Source organism: Melitaea cinxia, chromosome 1 (assembly GCF_905220565.1).
Source record: "Melitaea cinxia chromosome 1, ilMelCinx1.1, whole genome shotgun sequence".
Taxonomy (NCBI): Eukaryota; Metazoa; Arthropoda; class Insecta; order Lepidoptera; family Nymphalidae; genus Melitaea; species Melitaea cinxia.
The window spans coordinates 5,802,718-5,830,626 of NC_059394.1; the positions used below are offsets into that span (position 1 = coordinate 5,802,718).

At 33.9% G+C, this 27,909-nt stretch overlaps 1 protein-coding gene across 1 annotated transcript; it reads right to left on the reverse strand.

Moving 5' to 3' along the window:
* Positions 1-232: 232 nt before the first annotated feature.
* LOC123655632 (putative phosphoenolpyruvate synthase) lies at positions 233-27,612 on the reverse strand. Its single transcript, XM_045591398.1, has 23 exons — positions 27,501-27,612; positions 26,073-26,327; positions 25,797-25,965; positions 25,256-25,366; positions 24,830-25,072; positions 24,597-24,721; positions 19,261-19,422; positions 18,688-18,863; positions 17,647-17,795; positions 14,390-14,526; positions 13,419-13,557; positions 10,623-10,770; positions 6,337-6,603; positions 5,745-5,876; positions 5,388-5,537; positions 5,021-5,185; positions 4,625-4,841; positions 4,262-4,503; positions 2,808-2,956; positions 1,841-2,068; positions 1,228-1,417; positions 676-793; positions 233-483 (listed from the first exon to the last, which is right to left on the reverse strand). The coding sequence occupies exons 1-23, from the start codon at positions 27,610-27,612 to the stop codon at positions 329-331; spliced, it is 3,939 nt and encodes a 1,312-aa protein (XP_045447354.1). The 3' UTR covers positions 233-328.
* Between the last annotated feature and the right edge of the window lie 297 nt (positions 27,613-27,909).

Here is a 27,909-nt window from a genome sequence, read left to right on the forward strand (position 1 = left end):
TTGTTACCTACGTGATCGATAAAAAATTGTGTGATTTTGTTGTTAATTTACGATATCTTTTATAAATTAAAATTTGATATTTTAATGCTGTATAAATAAAGTTAAAACCGTCGTTTTATAAGTTTTTGAAACTATATTTGTTTTTATTCTATTATTGTTGTTTTCGTTTTGTTTGTGTTGGTGACCATATATCGTATTTATATATTTTTTTTATTTGAATAGTAATAAATTGTTTATCGTTTATTAATTGTATTAATTTATTGTACAATAAAATAAAAAACAATAGCACAACCTCTCAATCATTAATGTCTACAATAAAAAAAAAACATCAATTTGTTTTCTTGTCTTCTTGTAACAAACTGACTTTTTCAATAAATCCCTCGTGTCCAGATAATCGGACTGTGTCTCCGGTTTTAAAAAGTTCAGTAGCGTGCATCGCGCCCACTATGCACGGCAAACCGTACTCGCGGGCTATCACTGCACCTGTTAGTACACACACAATGTTTTTTTTTTATCAAATATTTTTAACGAAATAAATTAATTTCATAAAAACAAATTTTGCATCTTAGAAAGCAAAAAAAAAATGATGCTGATATCAATAACCGTATTATTATTACTGTCGCAATAAACCACAATAAAACCATAATAGAGTGTATTTTAAATAGTACTGCATACCGTGAGAAATGAGTCCACCGAGCTCCGTAACTATACCAGACAATAACGGAAAGTAAGGAGACCATCCTATGTCTGTAGCATGTGTTATTAAAATATCGCCCTGTTGTAGTTTATTTATCTGTAGAAAAAAATAATTAAGGACTCAAAATTGATCCCTGTGGAATACCAAATGTAGAAAGCATTTAATATTTCATAAGATATTATTTGATTTCATACCTTGACAATAGCTTAACATCCAAATAGAATTGAATGTAAAAATATTAATAACTATGCTGATTATTACTTTCCCATAGAAGTGCTGTAATTGCTATATTGTATGACATGACCACTTGTAAAGTATTTATTTGGATGTGCATACATAGTGATTTCAATCGTACTAGAGTGAAAGAAGTTGCAAATTTTGTCCCATGTTCCAGATACAAACACTTAATACGAACTTTACAATTTCACTTTAATACGTTACCTGTTACACAATACTTACAATTTTTTTTCCATTTTTTATAGATATTAAATAATGTTTACGTTACAGATATGAAATGATATAGAAAGTACCTCAGAAAGATCTTTGACGACGCAAGCTCTCGCAATAACATCTCCTCCACACACAGAAGTGGCTTTCAATTTCAATTCACCAGTTGTAATTTTTGGTCCTTCCATTTCAAGAGGCGCTAGCCAACCCTTATTCATTTCGGAAAATTTTAATTTGCACCACCCTGGGTAAAACTGTTGTCGCTGAATCGCCCTTGAAAAGTTGACAAAAAAGTTTAGGGCAAAAATTCATATTAACTGTTACTTAGGTAATAGTTTGTTTCGTAAAAAATAAAGCATTATACAAATATATTATAAAAATACATTATAAAATACATTCTCAACCCCAGAAGCCTACATTATAAAAATACTCTACCCCAGAAGCCTAAAAGCCCCAATACAGTTAAATTAACAAAATATCGTTACTGCATTGGATCTATCACAAATACGGCCCAATTATTAACTCGATTATCGAAAATACTAAATGTCAACTCAAAATTAAATCCCTGAAGAACTAGTAATAAACCAGAACTACTCGTATCATATATCATATATATATATATATATATATATATATATATATATAAATCATATACTCGTACTTCCTATAAGCTAGCGTATACCATAAAGCACTCACTTTTTAAGCAGCACAGGGTCCCTCGTGGCAATATAGTTACGCAGTTCGTGAGCTCGGAAGTGAAACACGAGGTCAGCGGAAGGTAATAGCCAGGCGCGTGTAAGCATCTGCCCGAGCCGTAGTGCCGCCAGTCGCAACTTGTGAACTGCTAGAATTAGGTGCGCTTTTGTGCCCTCACGATGCCTTACTGCACGCCAGCACAGAGGCACCACCCAACGAAGCGCTCGCCTGCAACCACGCGTAGTTTTTGATCTTTCACTTGACATCCTCGCGTAACAAAGCTACTCGTACAAGCACATATAACGCTCGGACAAAATAGACCAAGCTTCTTCCCTACATTTTTCTTATACAACGAGGTCGGCAAACAAGCGACACACCTGATGGTAAGCAATTGCGGTAGCTTATAGACCCCTGCTACACCAAAAGCATCGCAAACGTGTGGCCGACCCTAATCCCCTCAGGAGCTCTGGTCACCTTTCTCACTACCAACAGTATAATTTAGCTCATTAGTGATAAATGTTTGACACAATTTGTATGGATCTTACGTCAAAATTCTGTCTCTAGTAAGCAAATCCAGAGGTAGATAGAATATTGAGAACGGCCGTAAGATCGAGGTACATCCCAAGTCGGGCTGCTCCAGATTTTGAGCAAAATATATCCTGCTGTGCTCTACCTCATTTAATGACTAAGCGTCTTAATTCAAAAGCTACTAAAGAAGTAAACAAGCGGAGTACCACGCTAATGCCTGTAAATATATTTTCCATACGAAGACAAAACTTTGTAAAATATACATATATACTCGTAGTTACTACTTTTTTTACTAATTAGACTTTAAATCCTATCCTGTTTAGATTACCGCCAGTAAGTATGATTTTAGATGAAATTGTTAAACGTGACTGATAAGAATAAAATAGAAAATGTGTAAGAAAACTGGGATGTTTGAAAAATTTGTGATTACTGATATTACCTGGTACTCGTTTTTTGTGGAGTTTCAAGTGAAGCAATGATTTCGTCGGGAGTCTTTTGTGGTTTTTTCTCATATGTGGGTTGCATGTATTGGAGAACTTTCATCAGTTCCTCTGGCTCTAACGCCCAAGGCTTTGTTGACAAATCGAACTGGAATACCAACAGTAATTTTATACCTTTTCATATTATCGCTAATCAATATATTGGCCCAGTAGTGCTATTCTGTAAGAACGTTTTCGTGTCTCGGCAGCGGAATCCGCGGTGAGATATCAAATTCGTATTCATTAAAACTCGATAGTCCCGTAGCGCCACACTTGTGAGTGCGGCGACGAGTCGAACCCTGTTGCGTGAGAACGTTGACATTTAATAGTATGAATTCGGTATTCTGTAAGGGGATTTACCGCTTCACACATCACAATTCGAGACTTGATTCGACACTTGACTTCATGCACATTTTCTAAAATAAAGTCCTAAGAAAAGAATATCGATAAAATAAACACAGCTCTAAATTGCCGCTCTTCGATTCGACACTCACTTCACATCGCTTGTGCGTACGGAATGTTTACAGAATTCCAAACCAAGGTGAAGTGGGTTCGCTTTCGAAGTGAGCGCTGTCACTCAGGTGAAGCTCGATATCGAAATTGTTATTTACAGAATAACGCTGCTGGTTTTAATAGGATGATGCGTTGTAGAATAAGAAGTAAAATACATGTGGTCGTTATACATACAAGACACAATAAAGAAAAGATGTTGTTTTTTATGTAAAGATGTTTTTTATGATGTGTTTCAAATATTTTGATATTTTCGCCCAAAAACGATTAAGATAATCCATACTAATATAATATAGCTGAAAACTTCATATGTTTGAGCTAATCTCAAGAACTACTGGATTGATTTTTTTTTAATATATGACTAGGTCGGTAAACAAACGTACGGTTCAGCTGATGGTAAGCGATTACCGTATCGTATAGACGACTGCAACAGCAGAAGAATCGCAAGTGCGTTGCCGACCCTATCCCCAATTCTCCCCAGGAGCTTTGGTCACCTTACTCACCAACAGGAACATAATACTGCTTGAAAACAGTATTAATACATTTTGTGTTGGACAGCCCATTTACCGAGAAAGGCTATAGGCTAATTTTTTTCTCCAATTAACGTGTGTAAAACCGCGGGGCACAGCTAGTCATATTATATTTCGTCTAATGAAAATTCTTGTCACAGTGGTTGTAATCGAACTCCTCCAAAATGAGGTGATCGATCTCTAAGAATTTTTGGTGTATATTTGGTAAGTCTGACAATAGGTCGTAGTTTATTTTTAAATCTCTCGATGATAATACTGTACCTGTCCATATTGCAGAATGTTTGCTGGGTCAGCTAATATAAAATATAAAAAATTTAAAAATGGATGAAAGAAAATTGACTGAATTAAATTTTGAAAACGTTCAAGTTACTCACTTCCATTATAGCCCTATGTCCGTGTTGGTCCAAGAAATCAAGAACATCATTATATACACGTGGTACCATGTTCTTCAACCAAGTTAATGCGTTTCTCGGATTTTGTTCGCGGAATTCATTTAACTTTCCAAGAATTTGTAATTTTTGGACAATTTTAGCGAGCCTGTGTGGTACTTCGGCTGATAAAACGTCTCCTGAACTCAGTAATGTACTTATTTCATTGCATTCATCCGGAGTAAAATCTAAAACATTTTACGTTATTTTAATTTAGCAAATTGAAAGTGTTTTTTTTCCAATCTTCTATTCTTCGAAAGTGATGTATTTGTGATGATTTTTGTCCTGTGATTTAAGCAAATATATTACCAGATCTTCCTTCTAGTAAAATAGTCATGGCAACGAACTGGGTAAATGTACTCGCGGAGCTCGTCACGCCGTGATTCCTCATATATTCGAACATGTTCTTCGTACTGCCAGTTATTGCATCTAACAATACCATTGGGTCCTCGGTCTCCACATTTAAGTTCATAATGTTGACTTTCGTTATCGTATCGTCCATTACCCATTTTGACGTAAGTAAGCACTAAAATTTTTATGATAGAATTAGATTTTTACACAATTATATTTAAAGACACAATTATATTTTTATAACTTTTTTGCACTTAAAATTTAATTATAGTTCGAATCGAATTAAACTTGAAATTAATTAAAACTTGAAATTAAATTCGCGTAAACATTAGAAAACAATATTGAATCTTTTACCTTCAACATATTCAATATTGTGAAAATTCTGTCTCCAAATTTTGGCATTCTCCTGTGTAACGCTGTCTTTAAAACAGTTTCGTCCGCAACTTTGTGGCCGTGTACTGCTATTTCTAGCATACGAATATTTATATCTATCTCCTTTTGAATTTGACGATATAATGACTGCAATGTAAGAAACTACCTACTTGCGTATTCAAATTAAATGTGTATTCATTCTTTTAAGCGTCTCACAAAAATATTCTAAAAACCATTGTACGAAAAATGATTTTAAAATATCTATTTACGATTTCACACCTTTTTTAATTACACAAATAAAAATGTTAAACTTTTGAATTTTAATAAACTTTTGAAATTCCATACTCACGTTATAGGACACCATACAGCAACGGTTATGAGTAATTACAACGCTTTTGTCATAGCCATCGCCGTTGTTTTCTAGCAATGCAGTCACGCCTCTTTCCAGTGGTTCCATTACGATGTCGTAGCTTAAAGGCGTGAGTGGCTTAGGGACGACCTATATATATCAATCAATAAAACACTTTAATATTCATCATAAATTGTATCAAAATAGAATATACATAAATCTATAGTCTGTCATAATTATTATGAAGAATTTTTAGACTTTTTTAATGACTAATGATAAGTGGTTACCTTGGTTTATGGATGCCTAAAACACCAAAGACAGCGTGTTGTCAGAAAAAAAAGTAAGTTAAAAAGGTACCTCGCCGGTGTTAGCAAACGTAATTAATTCGTCGTCAGACATAATGGGAAAGTCCATCTCATGCAGCAGTTCCTCTTCCGTCCACCGCTCTAGAGATGTGATTGGTCGTGCTTGTAATAGGTATATGTCATCCTGAAAACAGAAATTAAAACATATAATTGTGTTTGCTGGCAAACAAAAAAAAACCGACTTCAATTACATCGACAAGTAATACGACGTAGTTAGATGAAAAAATAGTCAAGTAAATACACATTATCAAAAATTACTCCAAAAGTTGTAATCAGATCTCGATGAAATTTAAATGTGACCACGTGATAAACATCGGCTTTCAATTAAATCCTGATCCTGGTTTCCTTATCATGATACCACACTTAAGATATCTACTTTCCAACAAAAAAGACTTATCAAAATCGGTTCATAAACGACGAAGTTATCCCCGAACATACATAAAAATAAAAAATATATATACGGTTGAATTGAGTAGCCTCCTCCTTTTTTGAAGTCGGTTAAAAATGTGTTAAAATAGAAACTGATTGATTAAATACTCAGTAGAACATAAAAACTGCTTCATTGTTAAGTATATGTTACTTACATTATGAATAGCCCATTCAATATCTCTTCCTGCACCCCAAAGTTCTTGTTGAGATATACCCAGTCGCGCTAGCTTAAATATTTCCGTCTCAGATAAGCAAGGTATATTTTTTTCCACTGAGGACACGTTTTCTGTCGTAATACCATCATCGGTCGTAATTATCTTGTGCTCTTTAGAACCCAATAGTATTTGTGCTATTGAAAGCTTTCCGTCTGTCTCACGTCTCACGATAATCGTGTCCGGCTCCACGGATCCCGACACTACAGACTGTACAAATGAATATTAATGTCTTTTTGATTTTTTATTTACATTGCAGTTATCACAGCAATTACAATATAAATAAGTTAAGTTCACTTATTATATTTGATATTCTGACAACATCAAAAACTTAAAGAATTAAATGGTACAAAATCATTCAAAATCAGCTCCCTCGTTTACCTTGGTTTATAAAAGCAAGGATAGGTAGGAAATACATCACTACAGCATTCAAATTACGTTCAGGCCATTTGTCATCCAAAAAGTTTGACTTTTTAATAAAAAAAGTTGAATCCCCTTACGTGTACCGTACCCTTAAGGCGCTACCCTGACCAAATAACCTTGAGCATTCGTTCCCTCTTTGCCGCACCCCACCTCTACAATACTTCGTAAAACACTACTAGCGCCATTTGGTAAACAACTTACGAATATGCGTAAAAAATATAGATCTTGGAATCCGTAGACAAGGCATTCATTAAAAAAAAATTTTTAATATATAATATATATATAATAAATTTTTAAATTTTTTTAATATATATATATATTTTTTTTTATTTAATATTAGTATAATATATTTGCTGTATACAATAAAAAGTAAATTAAATTTATTTTTTTGGTGCGTAAATAATTTTGGTAATGAATTCAGTCACTACACTTACGTTCATAATGAATACTTTCAACTTTTATTCTAATACTAGCGGCTCGTCCCGGCGTCGCACGGGTGCAATGCTGATACTAAATATAAAATATATATAGATGAAAAGATACTAATATATAAAAAACTAGCTGACCCGGCAAACGTTGTCTTGCCGCTAAACGCTATTTTAAAATAGGGGTTGGTGGTAGAAGGGTGAAAATTTAGGGTTGTATGTATTTTTTAATGTTGTATCATAAAAAAATAGAAATTAAAAATTTTGTCTAAAAAATAAAAAATAGATTTAGGGGTGGACTACCCCTAACATTTAGGGGGATGAAAAATAGATGTTGGCCGATTCTCATAGATACCGCATAAGCACAAAAAATTTCATCAAAATCGGTCAAGCCGTTTCGGAGGAGTATGGCAACGAAAACTGTGACACGAGAATTTTATATATTAGATACCTATATTGTATTACATTATTATGTATATATTATATAATAGTACATTATTATATTACCGTTGCGTAGGTTTAAAGATCTTAGCATACAGACTGCGGAAAGCGACTTTGTTTTATACTATGTAGTGAAGTATAAGTATTCATGATACTCGTTTGGTGTTGACTTTTTGGATTGAAGGCGAGTTATCAATAATAATAATAATAATAATAATATACTTTATTGCGCATGTAAATAAAGAACAAAATTTACATAACAAGCAATTATAGTAACAAATTGTTCAACCAGGCGATCTTATTGCTAATAATTGTATTTGCTCGCAAACGAAAATTCAATTACATCAACAAGTAATACAACGTAGATCGACGAAAAAACAGTCAAGTAACTACGCGTTATCAAAGATTACTCAAAAAGTAGTTATAAGATCTCGATAAAATTTAAATGTGATGATATCAAATGTCATAATAAACATCAGCTTTCGATTAAATAAAAAATTATCAAAATCGGTACACCCAGTAAAAAGTTATGCAGATTTTCGAGAGTTCCCCTTAATTTATCTGGGATCCCATCATCAAACCCTGGTTTCCTTATCATGGTACAAAACTAGGGATATCTCCTTTCCAAAAAAAAAAATTATCAAAATCGGTACATCCAGTAAAAAGTTATGTGGTATAATACAACGTAGGTAGACAAAAAAAGCGTCAAGTAAAAACGCATTATTAGATATAACTCGAAAAGTAATTGTTAGATCTCAAATAAATTTATATGGGACCAAATGACACACACCACTTTTCGATTAAAATTTTTTTGTCGAAATCGGTCCACCCAGTTAAAAGTTCTGATATCCACATACATAAAAAATACAGTCGAATTGAGAACCTCCTCCTTTTTTGGAAGTCGGTTAAAACAAAATACAGTCGAATTGAGAACCTCCTCCTTTTTTGGAAGTCGGTTAAAACAAAATACAGTCGAATTGAGAACCTCCTCCTTTTTTAGAAGTCGGTTAAAAAGCAATCTATCTTTATTATTCAGACAGTGTAAGTAGAGAAATAAAATAAAAACAAAGTAAATTTTATTATCATAGATAATCATCAAGATATCATAGATAAAACCTAATTAAAATAAACTTCAACAATAAATGCTAACAAGATGCTAATAAATTTATTATTGTTAATTGATATTGTGAATTGAGCGTGCGCTACCCGACACGGTGACAAACAACACAAGCTTCTCCCTCCAAACCTTGCGGCAGACTGAATTCCGATACCCTGTGCTTGAGTTACAGTAGTGAATACGCCCAGATTTTAGAAAAAAATCTATAAAAATTAAAATTTGGGTCTTTTGAAAAAAAAAATTCTTACGTATTGTTCAGTATTCAATTGTCGATCAATTGGTGTCGGTTGCAAAATAAAATAATGTTTACTTTACGAGGAGATGCATATTATCAATCACTATTTCTCATTTTTGTGGTATCGTTGTGAGGAGATTATTTAACATCTATTCCTTAAAAAAAAAAAACTAAATCTACCATTGTATAGTCAAAATTATGCAGAATTTAACTGTGTTTTTATTAGTTTGATTCTTTTTTCCATTAACAAGTAGATAGCTCCAAAAAAGTGCACAAAAAACGGCTAGCGCGGCGTTTTGGTCAGGGAAGCGCCTTAAGTGAATGTGATAAATACGAAACGGAGAGAGAATCATTGATGAAACGTTTTAGTGTAAATAAATTTGATATGGTTTCATTTTTATCTGTGTCAACAGAACCTTAATCTGATGCAGCAAAGTTAGTTAATATGATCTTACATCATCAATGATTCTTTCTCCATTTCTTAGATACGAGTATAGTGGGTATGATGGGGCTGGCATGTCTTTGTTGACAAAAGTCCCTAAAAATTAAATGAATAAAAAAAATTTATATGGTGTCATGGGACACCAGGTAGGAACGAAGTTCCTTCGGATAGTAAAGAAGCAACACAATTTGAAAAAAAATGTTGAATTTTATACATATTTTCTGGTTCTTGATTTTCTTTTTAATTTTGTTGATTGGTTTTTAATTAAGTACATAAAAGTATTTAGAAAATTTAGTATTTTAGAAAATAACAAATACCGTTAAATAAAATAAATCAAACGAAACAATAATAATAATAATAATAATAATTCAAAGTATTAAGTGAAATAAAAAAACATATGGCTTTATTTATTTTTGTCGACAGTATAAAATTACATAAATAATTTGAAAAAAGTTTACTAGTAATATTTTAGTTTTACAAACGTCATATTAGACAGTCGTGTGACTGATATTACGTCACTTCCGTTATATATTTTTCTTACGGTTTTAGTATCACATTTATTTCAGTTCGCTCGCCCAGCCAAATGTCAAGCCTGCTGTAAGGAACTTCGTTTCAAAAAAATTCTGACAACATCTTTGACAACGGTCCCTTGTGCCATCAGTCAGACTGAAGGTTTTTTGTATAAAAATGCCCATGTGAGGCTCATGTTATTTCGTTACGAGACTGACTGTTTCTAATTTTACCTACCTACACTATGTAATGATTACAAACCGAAAAGGTGAAACCCCTTGATTGTGTCATTAGATGTTTTTAAAATTATGATTCAATACTCCAGAACCATGGTTATTTCTATATCTATGGACCTACTCCATAGGTATATTAGATGTGTATGGTACAGTCTACAATTGAGTGAGAGATGACATGTGAGGAAAGATCAAGAGGGAAACCAAACTCAATGAATCGATCTAACACTAAGTTTATTAGATGACTTTGAGTATATTTAGGCAGAAGTACAGGCAAACAGCAATTTCGTAATAAATAATAATCTAAATTAAAGGAGGTAATTAGATTGCAAAGACAATCACATTGCTGAATATGCGGTAACCCGTACAATATGCAATGCAGATTTATTCTATGTGGACTTACCTCTCCCAGTCCGTAGTTAGCAGTGAGCAACAAGCGCGTGGGGTCACCGCAGTGCGGGTGCGTGGTAAACATCACGCCGGCCACACGCGGCGTCACCAGCGCCTGCACCACCACGCCCCCGGAGCACAGGCACGCCTGCCCGTTCTGTCTGTCATAACACAAGTATAAATTAGTTATATTACTATTCATATAGGTTATTTCTTTATACTGTTTAATATTGTGTATTGCGCATGTGTTTTATACAGGGTGACTGGTGAATTACTATCAATATTTACAGAGGATACTCGGTACATGATTCTCATTCGAATTATGTAAAAAAAACAGGTACTTAATTTTTGACAATATTCCCACACATTTCAATTTAAATAAATGAAATGTAGACACATTAATTTTCAGCCATAACGGCGGCGCGTGCGGCCTTGGCCTTGTACTGTGCCGCTTGCCGCCGCCCGCCGCAACCCCCGCCAATTCTAATTCCCCCCTAAATTCGATTAGTAGGTCACTAGGTCAGTTGGGCGAGCGCCGCCATAAGGTTTGTACGCAGGAGTACGTCCATCTTCCAGCGCGCGCGCGCCTAGTGATCGATCTTACGCGTATACCTAATATGTCTCGTGTGAATGTGATCTGTCATAAGTAATTAGGTATGGCTTATCAATACACAAATGCAGAGTACTTAAAAGTGACCCGTGCGTGTTATATCATGTAAAAGACAATAAGTATGGTTGGTTCATTTATTACGTAAGACGATTTAGGGGGAGAGGGGGTCGATCATGTCTTTAGTCTCGATAGTTCTTAGGTAAAATTACAAAAATGCGCAAAGTGAAAATACCTTGAAAAATCGCGGACAACCGCGCGAGTGCCGACTAGTTGTCACTTGCTTTCGTAAACAACATTCGTTATTTCGTTGATAAATTTTAATATTGTAGTTGAATATGTAGTTTGTTTTTGTTAAGCTTCTGGACTGAAAATCTTATGTCGGTAAAGATCATAATTAAAACCAAAGTTTATTAATACCAAAAAATAAAAATTATTAGTACCGACCTAAAGTACAAATAAAAATAAACATTGAAACAAACCAAACGTGTATTCATTTTTTCGTTTAGATTCTTACGTAATAAATTAATATTTATCAAATGGAATATTTATCAAGGGGAAGGGGTCGGCCTAATCTTATTTTGGTATTTTTGCCTGTCCTAAGCTAAAATTATAGTATGAAGGGGGATTGGATCATACTGGTTTGTCAAAAGTAGCCTGCTACCCTGTTAACACTTGGCGGTGTTTGGACGTAGGTAAACGACCGCGCGATAACTAAATGTACTTATACCTACACACCTGCTTTGCGACGACTGCGCAGCTAGGGCGTCCAGACGACGCGTAATTAGCGAGATAACTGTTGGTTAACTTTACTTAGAAGTTTATGAATATTTATTTTATATGTATTTTTTTTTCGTCATATATGATCCTCAAATAACGTCCTCAAATATTGATAGTAATTCACCAGTCACCCTGTATATGTATGTATTTATGTTTACGTATATATATGGATTGTATATAATATATATTTTTATGTTACACAAGTCCGTTAAATTGAAAGCTTCTTGGTGGTGGATAGTCTGGAAGAGATCACTATCTAATTAATAAGATGATAATAAATAAATAATAAGATGATAATAAAGGTGATAAGAACGCTATGTAATTTATTTTTAAGCTCTATTTGTATGTAATTGTTATATATTACTGTGTAAAATAAAGTTACCTACTATTATTATTATTCTTTAAGGAAATATTTACTTTACCATCGTGGTTAGACGTTATAATAAAGTGTATGGATTGTTGAACTTTTGACGACGCGTTAGTGCAGTGGTCACAAGAGTGGCTTATGTCTATGGCGCTGGCTGTTGCATGATCGATTTCCGCACATGGCATAGGTACCTACATTTATATTGCCCATAACGATGCTTTTTATGGTCTGGGCGTTTGTGCTCGTGTATTGTGTGTGTTTCCGGACCTCCGAAATAGGAGTAAATTCTAGGTTATCTGTTGTGTAAGGCGTTTACCATATTTTACCTATTATAATAAAATGTATTGACATTTTATAATAATATACTATCGATAAACAGTTGATGAATAGTGATTTTTTTTTAGTCTAACGTTTTATACGTTAAATATATAATTTTAGGACGACGTTTTTATCTCGATTTTAGGTAAACATTGTATATGGCGAAAAAATTAAATACTTTATATAATATTACGATAACACGCACAAAGCTATTTTTTATAATCTAAAGCTGTAAAATATGTTTTAAAGTGCAATAAAGACTAAAATAAGGTTGTTAATGTAACTTGACAATTTTAAAATCCCTGAATCAGTCTATAATTTTCATGAAGATCTAGCTATAAAGCGCACTCCAAATTTAATCATACGATCATCAATTTTAACTACTTATTAACCGACTTCAAAAAATAACATATTTATGTGTGGTTACCTCATATTTTTTTACTAGGTGGACCTATTTTGATGATTTATTTTTAAATCGAAAGCTGGTGCTTGTCATATAGTACCATTTAAATTTTATCAAGATCTGAGGAATACTTTTTGAGTTTTCGCTAATAATACGGTTTTAGTTATTTCTTAAGTCAACCTACATTCTATTACTTGTCGGTGTAATCGAATTCAGTTTTTTTTTTTTCGTTTACGAGCAAGTACAATTTATTATAAGATCATTGCATCAAAACTTACATGTAAGACAGCAATAAACAGGTCGTTGCCCTTTAAATCAAGCAAATGACACCTACCTACGATAGAACGCGCTAGTAAAGGAGTACATGGAGGCCCAACACTTCTGGACCGCTTGTATCACATCCTCATCACGCGCACCGAGCACTGTCTCGTTCTGTCCTGCAGCTGACAGTGCCTCGCTGTCTTCACCCACCCCTTTATAATGTTATAAAAAAACATGCATTATTGTCTTTTGAATTACGATTATTTGAAGACGCGTTAGCGTAGAGTTCACACTGACTGTTGCGGCAACGCATTGTTCAAACCTTGCTCGTAACAATCTTTATCGTGGTCTGCATAATGGACCCCGACACAGGCAAAATCCTACTGGGGGCCGTTGAGTGTGAAACGTTTATTTATATATTTGTTTATTATGTCATCGTCATAACTCAAATCATGATTTGTTTATTATTCTATTTGTATTTAACTTTTATTGTTTGATGAACTAAACCTACATTTTTTATAATTAAAAAAAAATTACATAAAGCTGACTTATCAAAATCAAAGTTTGTGATAGCATTTATGTTTTAATAACCCAATAACAAGCCTGTACCATCCCACTGCTGAGCACAGGTCTCTTTCTCCATGTAGGAGAAGGATTGGAGCTTAATCCACCCGCTGCTCTACTGCGGATTGACGTAGGGAAACCTACAAGGACAGACATCTAAAGTGAAAAGAAGGATCTTTCCAAAACAAATCAACATACCAAGTGGGATTCGAACCCGCAAACCGTCGGTGATTTAGGAAACTACACGCACCACTAGGCCAGACGGATTGCTTTAGAATATTGTAAAAAAGATATTAATTTCCGGAAACCTTCTGTCGGCAGTATTTATTGACAGGCACAAATCAACTCTTATACGTCTCAGGAACGTCTTCCGATTGTCTCTTTTCATAAGTCGATGTACATTGTTTAAAGCCGGGTACTGTATACAAATTTTATTAGAGGAGATATTTAATTTAGAACCACAATCGACAGTAATTATACCTGATGATCTTACTGCAAACCTTAGTTGGTCCCCGAGCTTAAGGTTTACAGTTTTCTCTTTTAAATCATTCAGATGATTCAATATAGCATTCTTTACATCTTCAACTATTGGTGTTGAAACGAATAAGTTGTATGCTCTGAAACAACAGTTCATATTACACAATATAAGTTGTTCGACTCCTAACTGGGGTCCTTTAAATGGGAAGTTCTGTGGGTGTTAAAGATCACGTTCCGCGTATAAAAAACGTTTCCCATCTTTAAATTTGACATTGCTTAAATAGACAAATTACTTGACTCATTCCGTCTGATACCTTTCATGAGCGCGTAAGCCCTAATTTTCAATAAAAATATTCTACGAGAAAAAGAATTCGTTTCCATATACGCTTTAGTTTTATGTGTTAGTTAGTATTAATATTTCACTTTATCGACGGTTTAAGGGCTAAGAAAAATAGTATTGGAAGGTTATGAGAAGCAAATTGCCAAAGTAGCTCGTATATTAGGACAAAGTAAAATTTATATAAGGACTAGGAAATTTTTTTTCACGTGAAACGTGATCTACTCCTACAAAACCCCTTATTTAAAGTAACGAAGTCGAACACCCTATATATCCATATATATATATATATATATATACTAGCTGTGCCCGCGGCTTCGCCCGCGTTGAAATCAGTGTGTCACAAAGTTTTCCCGGCACACTTCCAGTTAAACTCTCATTATAATCGGCTTAGCCGTTCCGTAAACCTTCCTCTTGAACCGCATGAAAATCCGTTCAGTAGATTTCGAGGAAATCGATCACATACAGTTTTGGGGACTTTGTTTTATAATACACTAACTGTTGCCCGCGACTACATCCGCGTGGTTATGAAGATATGCATTACTATTAAGATGTTTAACGCATTTTTTTTTTATTTCAGTCACTTGAAATGCTTATCACACTGACTAACTTTTTGCAAGGCACAATTTAGTATAATTTAATAGTCATTTTTATAAAACCTCTCTATACACCACATTTTTAGTTTTATTTTCAGGCTGCAGTATAAATAACCTATCAGGTGAACTTATAGCTGCTGTATATGTTTCATACAAACTATCAACCCCAATTAAACCCCCTTAGCGATGGAATATCGCAAAATCTGTTCTTAGCGGACGTCTACTAACTATAATCTACCTCCCTGCCAAATTTCATCTTTATCCATCCTAGATGGATGGACCTTCCAGCTGTTTTTGGGTTCTCGTGATGAGTGAGTCAGTGACCTTTCTCTTTTATATATATAGATTACGATGTATTATTCGGACACCTCCTCACCATCTATAGAGCATATATTTTAAATTTCAAGTCTCTTACTTCAAAGACATAGAACTTTCATACAAATTTCCAACCCCCGTTTTATCCCCTTAAGGGTCGAGTTTCGTAAAATTTGTTCTTAGCGGATGTTTACGCTCTATAAGGAACCTACCTATCAAATATCAAATTTGTAGCTGTTATAGTTTCGGGAATTTTGTGATGAATGAGTCAATGTACCATCCCCCGTTTTAACCCCGAAAAGGAGTTGATTTCTAAAGATACATTGTTTGGATACCTCTTCACCATCTATAGAGTATACATTTTAAATTTCAAGTAGCTTATTTCAAAAACATAGGACTTTCATACAAACTTCCAACCCCCGTTGTACTCCCTTAGGGGTCGAGTTTCGTAAAACTCGTTCTTAGCGGATGTCTACGATCTATAAGGAGCCTACCTGCTAAATTTCAAGTTTGTAAGTGTTATAGTTTTGGAGATTTCGTGATCAGTGAGTCAACCTACGAACCCCCGTTTTAACCCCAAAAAGGAGTTGATTTCTACATATACATTATTTGAACACCTCCTCACCATCTATAGAGCATACACTTTAAATTTCAAGTCTCTTACTTCAAAAACATAGGACTTTCGTACAAACTTCCAACCCCCGTTTTATCCCCTTAGGGGTCGAGTTTCATAAAATTTGTTCTTAGCGGATGTTTACGCTCTATAAGGAACCTACCTATCAAACGTCAAGTTTGTAACTGTTATAGTTTCGGAGATTTCGTGATGAATGAGTCAATGTACCATCCCCCGTTTTAACCCCGAAAGGGAGTTGATTTCAAAAGATACATTGTTTAGAGAACTCCTCACCATCTATGGACTTTCAAGTCGTTTACTTCAAAAACATAGGACTTTCATAGAAACTTCCCGTTTTACCCCTCTAGGGGTCGAATTTCGTAAAACCCGTTCTTAGCGAATGTTTACGCCCTATAAGGAGCCTATCTGCCAAATTTCAAGTTTTTAGGTGTTATAGTTTCGGAGATTCGTGGTGAGTGAGTAAACCTACCAACTCCCGTTTTAACCCCAAAAGGGAGTTGATTTCTAAAGATAGATTATTTGGACACCTTCTCATTATCTATAAGGCTTACATTTTAAATTTCAAGTCTCTTACTTCAAAATCATGGGACTTTCATACAAACTTCCAACCCCCGTTTTATCCCCTTAGGGGTTGAATTTCGTAAAATCCGTTCTTAGCGGATGTTTACACTTTATAAGGAGCCTTCCTGCCAAATTTCAAGTTTGTAGGTGTTATAGTTTCGGAGATTTCGTGATGAGTGAGTCAACCTACCATCCCCCGATTCAACCCCAAAAGGGAGTTGATTTCTAAAGATATATTATTTGAACACCTTCTCATCATCTATAGAGCATACATTTTAAATTTCAAGTCTCTTACTTCAAAATCATAGGACGTTCATACAAACTTGCAACCCCAATTTCACCCTCTTAGGGGTCGAGTTTCGTAAAATCCGTTCTTAGCGGATGCCTACGTCTTATAAGGAGCCTATCTGCCAAATTTCAAGTTTGTAAGTGTTATAGTTTCTGAGATTTCGTGATGAATGACCTTTCGCGTTTATATATATTATATATATATATATATATATATATGAATAATAGATATTAGATGAGAAATAGATATTTTGATGCGGACTTATGAATAAACTGGATCGAAATGTTGCCTTGAAATAAACAAGCTTTATCGTGGTAATGTCTATAAAATTTAACTGACTGACCTAAATCACAAAGCTTACAGGAAAAAAAATAGTTAGATAATGTCCTAGAAATTTGAGAATAATAGGGGTCTTTAAAAGAATTTGAACAGAGCGAGGGCGGTAAGTTCATGTAGCGGTATTACATTTTTAAGTATTGGCTAAGCTAAGGAATTCAGCAAAATATGAATATCTATAGGTACACTTACTTTTTACATTTCTCTTTAAAATTAATTTCATCATAATTATCATTGTCTTTTTCGATTTCCTTAATAGCTTTTCTAAGATCAGCATTAACTTCTAAATGTTTGTTAAAAGCTTTTGTTGTCACGCAAAATCCTGGAGGAACGCAGTAGCCCTGCAATGATAATTAATCTATTTATTCATTCAAGGTTGTTTTTTTTAAGTCGTGCTTTTTAATGTTTTTTTTTAATGTTTATAAAGGCGGCTCAACTGTCAACTGTAAAAGCAAGCCTTTTCTCTTAGGTACGGCATCTGATTGGACTATTTTAATGGATACGTATGAAAAGCACTATAAAATCCCAGAGGATGTTGGTGTTTCGTCATCCAGACTTGACATATTCCTCTTTTCTAGACACATTAGGCATATAATACTAGTAGAGCTCACTATACCGTGCGAAACTAACATCCCTAAAGACCACACAATAAAAATGGATAAATATTACGATCTAACAAATGAACTTAACAAAAATGCCTATGTCGTTAATTTATACGCGGTAGAAGTAGGAGCGAGAGGTATACCAGCTAAATCTCTCTGTAATCTTCTGAAAGACCTTGGCCACTCGAGAACGGCAGTAAGTTCTATTTTAGAACGTATGTCTAAGGCTTTACTAACAGGTTCCTACAAAACTGACTATTTTTTTGTCGATCTACGTTGTATTACTTGTCGATGTAATTGAAGTCGGTTTTTTTTTCGTTTGCGAGCAAACACAATTATTAAAGTAAAACCTTAAAAATGTACCGACGTTCTTTGTTGGATTCATCCATATAGGTCGACAGAAAAATGAAAAGTGGCGGGCAATTGTTTTATAATTTTGACGAGACAATGTCTAATAAATCGATGAACGCCGGATACGCTCGTTGTCCCGTTACGCTAAATGTTCGTTTGCGCCGCAACAAAAAAAACTAACCCAACCAATACAACCAAAAAAAAAACCAAACAACTTTTTATTACAAAATACAAAAAGACTTTTTTCCCGGCCACTATTATTATGATATATTTATCTTACTTCATCTTTCTGTACCGACGCTAGTAGTGCAAGAGAAGCACCCTTTCCTCCAACATAACTAGTACAAAATGCGGCGCGTTCTTCAAAGGGTACACAGTAACCAACTTCACCAGCCTCTACTTCGGAAAGCCACTTTAGTACGGGTAGTGGTGTGATATCGACCTTAGAATTTCTACCTGAAATAATTAATCGTTAATTTCATGAGCTTATAGCCAAATGACACTAACGTAAAAAGTATCTTAATGATAAACTGTTTTTTAACAAGTCGAACATGTTTATTGTACTGATTTTTAAAAGCTTCAATTTTTTTTTTAATTGACGCTATAATAAACCTCGCACTTTCTATATCAGTAAAGAATACACCTGTTTTATTACTCTTCATACGAAATATTTGTTAACTAGCAGTTAAAGTTGGAATAGGAATTCAACAATTAATGACTACTTTTACTAAACAAAAATTGATTTTGTATTTGCAACTAACAAAACAAAACTACATAACGACTAAATAATAATATGAATGACAAATCATTACATTTAAATAACAATGCGTTATTATGTACTTTATGATCTCACCTAAATTTTGATATCCCAATTCAAGTATACCAGTACCATGTTCGTCGTCAATACTGACTTGAACCGTACGATAGACAATCTCCTGCTGTTCTGGACCCGAAAGCAACCGACCTTCTTCTTCATTGATCCGAAGAATCACTTTCAATGTACGACCATTTGAAGCTAAAACGAAAAAAAGCGAAAATAGCGTAGATTAGTAATCTATAATAATAATAATAATAATAAAGCTTTATTTAATTCCATACAAAAATTCAACAAATTAATAACATAATTCTTCAACAGTTTTAACAAATTTAATAAATTAAATCAAATTAAATTAAATCAAATTAATTAAAATTAAACTAAATTAAATCAAATTAAACTAAATTAAATCAAATTAAATTAAATTAAACAAGTATATGAATTAAATTAAACAAATCAAATTAAGCAAATTAAATTAAACAAATTAAATAGAATAAAATTAAGCAAATTGTACAAAATTAAATTAAACGAAATTAAAATAATCAAATTAACCAAAATTAAATTAAACGAATTAAACAAAATTAAATTAAACAATGAAAAAAACTTAAATTAAACAAACTAAGCTAAATTAAAACAGGCATATTACATTAAAGCATTGTCATTTAAGCATTGTATGGACCCCTTTCGGGTAAAAGCCTCCTCCAAAGACTTCCAAGTCTCTCTGTCTTTAGCTAAGTCGAGCCATTCACGACCCGCCACCTCCACTATTTCATCCAGCCATCTAGCGTAAGGCCTGCCTCTTGCTCTCGTGCCCTGTGGGCCTTTCCACTTGATAGCTTTTTGTGTCCACCTTTCGTCTGTGTATCTGGCCACGTGACCTACCCATTTCCACTTTCTTTGCAGAGAAAACACGAGTGCGTCTGTTATCTTAGTTTTTCTGCGTATGTCTCTATTTCTTACTTTGTCTTTCAATTGTAAGCCAAGGTAGCTTCTCTCCATTCTTCTTTGAGTTGTTTGAATTTTGTTCATAATTTTGTAGTTAAATATCCAAGTTTGACATCCATAGGTAAGACATGGTAGAATTGCTGAATTCATAACCATCTTCTTGATGGGTAGCGAGAGGTGTGATTTGAATATTTCTTTATGACTCCAGTACTTTTTCCAGGCAATCGTTATTCTGCGGTCCACTTCCTCTGTGTTTCTTTCTTTGCTGAAGGAGATCTGTTTACCTAAATAGATGTATTTGTCAACAAATTCAACAGGGGTATGGTTAATTAAAATAGGTGTCATTTGGTGGTTAGTCATGATTTTAGTTTTGTCAAGGTTCATTTCTAAACCTACTTTAATACTGGCCTGGTGGAGTTCATTTATCATTTTGTGCAGTTGTTGAGAAGATTCCGAGAACAAAATTATATCGTCGGCAAACCTGAGATGGCTTAGAAATTTTCCGTTTATGTTAATTCCTTGCGTAGCCCAAGGTAAACTGTCCATCATATATTGCAAAGTAGCTATAAAGAGTTTTGGAGAGATCGGGTCGCCTTGTCTCACACCCCTATCCATGCTTATTTCTTCCCCAACTCTATCCAATTTAACTCTACTAGTACTGTTAGAGTAAATGTTTTTGAGGATGTTTATATATTTTTGGTTTATTTTTTGTGATTTTAATGCTTTCCAGATGATTTCATGTGATACAGAGTCGAAAGCCTTTTTGTAGTCCACGAAAGCCACGTAAAGGGGTTTACGGAATTCTTGATACTTTTCTATTACTTGGTCAACCACTTGAATGTGATCAGTTGTACTAAATCCGCTTCTAAAGCCAGCCTGTTCGATCGGTTGGTGATTGTCTATATCTGATGTAATTCTTTCGAGCAAACAGGAAGCAAATAGCTTGTACAGACAAGGCATGAGGCTTATTGGACGATAGTTTCCTATATCAGTAGGGTCGCCTTTTTTATAAAGTAAGATGATTTCAGATTTAGTCCATAAGTGTGGCACAACTTCTTCTTGTAATATCTTGTTCCAAAGAAGAGTGAGTGGATTCTGCAGGAGAGCACCTGCGAATTTAATGCATTCGTTTGTGATCCCGTCAGGTCCCGGGCTTTTCTCTGATTTCAGTTTGTTTATTTGTTTCATAATTTCAGGTGTTGTGAACTCTGGTGCTGATGTAGTTTCTGTGTTTTCGTTACATGTTTCAATTTGTTTATGCGTGTCTGGTTGGCTATACAGTTTTGCGTAGAATTCCGTGGCCATGTTTATTATATCTAATCTTGTTTTACTCTTAGTAGAGCCCTTCTGTAATGAGGAAATCCATGGTTTTCCTCTATCTAAATCTTTGTAGGCTTTTTTGGCGGATCTGGACTGTTCTAGGCACCTCTGGATGGTATTTAATCTGTACGAATCATAGCATCGTCTTATTTCTTTATTAGTAGTTTTATAAAGTTGCCTGAGTTTTTCTTTATCAGTTTTGTCCAGTTTAGGTTTGTTCTGTAATTCACTTCTTTCCTTCATAAGCTTCAGCACCTCTTCCGACAAGATTTTGGGTTTCTGCGTTCTTATAGTATATTTTAAACTTGCCAGGATTGATTCTACGATTTTTTGGTGGTATTCTTCTACTTTATAAAGTTTCTGTGTTTCCGTAAGTTTAGGTAAATATCTGCTTAGGTTAGCTAGGTACAGCTCTCGTTCTTCCTGAGTTTTAAGTTTACTTGTTGCTCTTGAAAAGTTTCGTCTAGTTTTTCTTACAGGTTCTAAGTGGATTGTAGCTCTCAATAATCTGTGGTCTGATCCAAAAGGAAATGACGTTAATACTTTATAGCTAGTAAACAACTGGGGTTTTGTGGTCATAATGTAGTCAATCTCATTTCTCGTGTTTTTATCTGGAGAGATCCAAGTCCATCTATTTTTTGGTTTTAGCTTAAACATTGTATTCACTATGTGTAAATTATATTCTTGCGCATATTCTATAAGTCTCTCTCCACGAGCGCTCCTGTTCCCGTAGCCGTATTTACCAGTAATTGAGTACTCATGCTCTTTGGGAATACCGATTTGTGCGTTAAAATCGCCCATAGAGATGACATATTTCGTAGAAGTACAGTTGTGCGCTTTGTCTAGGTCTTCGTAAAATTTATCAATTTCTTCTTGTGGTGAACTTTCGGTAGGTGCATAGACTTGTATTATAGCAAAGGGAATATTTTCTAGTTCGATTTCTAATACACAGACTCTCTCCGATAAACCGATGAACGACTTGATGTTTTCTTTAAATTTTTTCTTGACTAAGAAACCCACCCCATACAGACCTTTAGTTTTGCCGATGTAGAACATAATGTAGTCCTCATCCTCTATAATACTTTCTCCAAGGCGTCGAATTTCACTCAGTCCTAGTATATCATGTTTAATGTTTTGTAGTGCTGTTTTTAGTTCGATAAGTTTGGATTGTGTAGATAGCGATCTGGTATTAAGGGTGCATATATTAAAAATGTTTTTCTTGACTTTGTTTTGCTTTGGAGGGTTTTGGTCGATCTCTCCCGCGGTGACCTGCCGTACTGGGAGATGGGGAGAAAGTAGAGGGTCCGCTTGTCGTTGCTAATCTGTGCTATTATGTGACGCGTTTGCTTGATTAGGAGTGTGAAAGATTAAATTGGGTTTCTGAATAATATAATCCTTCATATTAGTAGCTTTATTTTTCTTTGATGGTTGTTTCTTTTCATCTTGATGTTTATGGTGCCCGGAGTGTGATGACTGTGGAGATTCAGAAAGGTTCCTCTTATTTTTGTGGCGAACATTGCTCTTCTTGTTATTTACTATTACGAGTTTATCATATTTTATGAAAGCTGTATTTCCTGCTTCTTTTTCTTTTTTAAGTTGATCTTGCAGTTGCTTGCGCTTGTTTAGGACATCCAAAGGAAAATCTTCTTTTAAGTAGTATGAGGTGTTATGTAAGCAAGATTTATTTTTCTGAAGTTGTAGCTTGAAGCCTAGTGTATTAAATGTAATTATAACTGGCCTAGCTCTTTCTCCTTTCTTCCCTAGTCTTCTTACTGCTTCAATGTTGATTCTATCACATGGGATTTTAAAGTATGTATTTATAATATTAATTATTGTATTTTCCAATTCATAGTAGGATTTTTCACCCTCTTTCACACCAAACATTACCAAGTTTTTGCGTCTAATGTGTCTTTCCAAGTTGTTTATTTTTTCACTTTGTTTTTCCAATTTTTTCTCTAATAATTCATTCTCTTGTTTTAAAATGTTGAATTTCTCATCGATATTGCTGCTTATTGTATTTTTTATTTCCTCCTTCATTTCAAACATGTCATTTCTCTGTTGTAACATATCTTGCTGCATTTGCAGTAGCATTTGCTTTATCTCTTCCATAATGAATAATGTTATGATACACCTAGCGCCCTCTATGAGAATGTGAAGACAGGATATCGAAATATAATCTATATATGAGAGGTTCGTATCTAAGTAGTAGTAAGTGGGTTAGACAATTGTCACTAGGTGGTGCTATTAATGATTAATATCACGTGTATTCTTAGCTGTTATACGAATTTGATACATTGATTCGTATTAGGCCCACTACTATCACCTTCGAATCCTGATCTCAGCATCAAGTAAGTACTATTTATTTCGTGAAGGATAAGGTTGGAACTCAGCTTGCTACTTACATGAACCCCGAAGATGTGACTTGGCAACACAGACGACTTTGTTAGTATCGTGTTTGACTATTAAAGGTCAGTTTACTTATATCGTATTTGCACTTTTTGGTATTTTGTTTATTTTACGACCTCCTTAATCACTCACAACAGTAGTCAGTTTCTACCGGGTTTATTCTACACTTAGCTTGATTTTAAAGTCACTTAATATCTCGTAATTATTGTACTATTAACACAATTGTTTATTTTTTATACAATGTCCAATCACCAATTGTTTATACATGCACTTTTTTCTTATTTAATTCTTTAGTATTTACTTAATTCAATAATTACACACCCAACAACAATTACTCGCACTGGGTTTGTTAAATAACTTATAATGTGTTATAATTTTATTTTATTTTTTTTTTTACGGATATTTATAGTCACATATAATGTCATTTAACATTTCACTATTAAACATAGGTTTTCTGTTTATACCTTATGCATTTTATGTTTTACCGTTTATTAACATATTAGAGATATAGATATTGCACTTTTTACGCTTTTGCACTAGTTATTTATTTAATAAAGTTATTGCGAATAGTAAATACGATGTTAACCGCGGTACTTCAATCTACCCCATTTAGTAATCTAAGCATCATTTATTTACTATCAGGAATTATCAAAATGGTACTTTGAATGATAGTTAAAACGTGAATAAAATCTTGTACTTACTGCTTACGTTAACTGTATAATTGTTGGGTATTCCTACTGGATTTTCGCAAAAATCTAACATATTAAAATCTGTTGAAGCGATAGGTTTTACCAAAAAATTTGGAAATCTTACATTTCCTGAAATACATCTGTGAAAAAGAATACAGATTAACTTATTTAGTGATAATAATAGAAATTACAATACAGTCACGGCATTGCAATAATATAATATTTTCTTCCATATCTCAGAAACTTACTGCGTAAAATTCTTGAAATAAGAAACCCCACGTATTTGGACACCAGTTCCATCACGAGTTGCCGCGGTTATTGTGACCACACGTCTGACCTCTTTATAACCTGGTGCCCAACTTCTTTCTCTGACTCCACGTACTCGTAAGTATTCGTTTCTTTCGATTACCCCATCAGTATTGAAGGTCTGGAATCGACCTTGCACTGCACCCCATTGTAACCAACTACCAGAATCCTTACCACAATTATTTCTGTGAAAATGTGAAATTTTAGTCATATTGTTTCTAGAAGATGCGAAATAATATTTTTTTTAAATCTTAATTAGAAAAATTATTTTTCTTGTACATATTAAGTGACATCTCTCCAAGATATTTTAGAAAATAAATTTTAAGAAAGATGTTAAAAATAACGTTAGTAAATTATAATGTACATACAATAATTTCCACCAATTCCCGTCTCGCCAGGGTTCAAGAGCCAAGGTTTCTGCTGCCAGTTTATCACTCCAGTCTTTCGGATGTTGCACAACGCTCGTTGCGGATTTCCATCTAACGTAAAGATACATTACCATAAAATGTGTAAAAATAACATATCATCATCATAACATCTGATGTGCTTTAGGAGAAATTCTAAAAAACTTCTTACATTTATTTAATTTCAACCCTTATGCTCAATACAAAAGACCCTTACCCAGTTTTGCGAGAACTCTTTGTTTCAATAAAAAATCACGAGTTTAATTAGAAAAAGAGGGGGGGGGAATAATCGATATGGAGACATGTGGGTTTAAATCGTGGTCTTCTCGCATCTCACGGATAAAACAATATTTTCTAAAATCGAATCCTAGCTAGATCGATTTATCACCCCTTAAACCCCCTGAATACTAAATTTCATGAAAACCGTTGGAGCTGTTTCCGAGATTCAGAATATACTCGTATATATACAAGAATTACTCGTTTAAAGGTATTAGATAATACTCACAATAAATTAAATTTAGCATGCTGCGTCTCGTTTTCCTGAACACATTTTAGGAGTCCATTATATATGATTCTCAAACTTTGCATATGTTCATTAACTTGTATTTTTAATCCCCCTGCGATCCATTCTCCATCTTTGTGCATCCATTCACTAACTGCTGTTTGAGGATGTTCTGTAGTAAAAAAAGTACGAATAACTAAGAGTTTTCTTATCATCAATCCTATGAAGAAACAAATTAATGTTAAATCGATGTAATTCTCTCATTTTCTGTATACTTACGTAGTAACTTATAAGTGCTACCATCTGGTAATTTAATATGAACTGTGGCCTCTGCGATGGGTTTCCCTCCACATAATTTGCGTATACCTAATAGGATTACAGAACCGTCCGGTGCAGAGCCCCTTACCGAAATGCCATCCCAACCCTCAGTCTGATCTCGTTTCGGGATTTCAGTGAGTTCTTTCGTTGGTAACTGAGCCTTCCAACGCTTTACAGCGTAATATGCAAAAATTGTTTTCAAATAATAGTTCCATCCTAAAAATCGATTCAATTTATTTTACTTATAAACTACACCAATAAACAATGATCCTACTCTAAAATATTTTATGGTACCTATGTATTAATAATTGTGTTTGCTCGCAAACGAAAAAAAAAACCGATTTCAATTACATCGACGAGTAATAAATACAACGTAGATCGACGAAAAAATAGTCAAGTAACTACGCGTTATCAAAGATTACTCAAAAAGTAGTGATCAGATCTCAATAAAATTTATATGTGACCACATAACAAACATCAGCTTTCGATTAAATTAAAAATTATCAAAATCGGTACAGCCAGTAAAAAGTTATTGCGGATTTTCAAGAGTTTCCCTCGATTTCTCTGGGATCTCATCATCAGATCCTGGTTTCCTTATCATGGTACTAAACTAGGGATATCTTCTTTCCAACAAAAAAAGAATTATCAAAATCGTTACACCCAGTAAAAAGTTATTGCGGATTTTCAAGAGTTTCCTTCGATTTCTCTGGGATCCCATCATCAGATCCTGGTTTTCTTATCATGGTACTAAACTAGGGATATCTCCTTTCTAACAAAAAAAGAATTATCAAAATCGGTACATCCAGTAGAAAGTTATGCGGTATAATACAACGTAGGTCGACGAAAAAAGCGTCAAGTAAAAACGCATTATTAGATATAACTCGAAAAGTAGTTGTTAGGTCTCAAATAAATTTAAATGGGACCAATTGGCACACACCACCTTTCGATTAAAAAAACATTTGTCGAAATCGGTCCACACGGTCAAAAGTTCTAATGTAACATACATTAAAAAAAAAGAAAAAAAAATACAGTCGAATTGAGAACCTCCTCCTTTTTTGGAAGTCGGTTAAAAACGACTAAAAAAGCGTACCCGTAGTATCAATCTTATATTTAAGCTATTACAATATATGTATAAACAAACAATTGTCGGTATAAGTTTTACTATGGTATAACGTAAATCACGGTCCTTGACAATTTAAATATATTACAACATAACTTTTTGTTAAAAATACTTGAAATGGAACAAATTAGGCATAAAGATTAAAATCACGGACAGCTGAACGATAAATTTAATTCGGTATCAGTGTAATAGGATTTATAATTTATTGTAATCGCCATTACAAAACTAGAGATTAGAAAGCGGATATTTAAAATATGTGAAATACTCACCAGGTTGTTGATAAAATCCTTTCTTTTTAACAGATTTTCTTATAAATATCAAGTAAAAAACTACTGCAACAGTAAACAAGCCGACTTGAAGTAATATATCTATTAAATCCATTGAAACAAACGATACGTACGAGCAAACTTGTTTTATCTCCTTGAAAGATAATTTAAACTATTGTACCTAGTTGATTACAAATTGATTGTACAGCACATCTACACAGCGACAGTGTCCGATTAATAGTGATCGTTGATCGCACGCGAACAACCCGATATAAAATTTTTGTATATCAGTTATAATTATGTAAAAACACTCACCGAAATTACTCGACTCGATAAGTTTCATAACTAATATAATTATTATGACGATGTTTGTTATTAATTTATTACTTTTTTTAAATAATAAATTGTATAG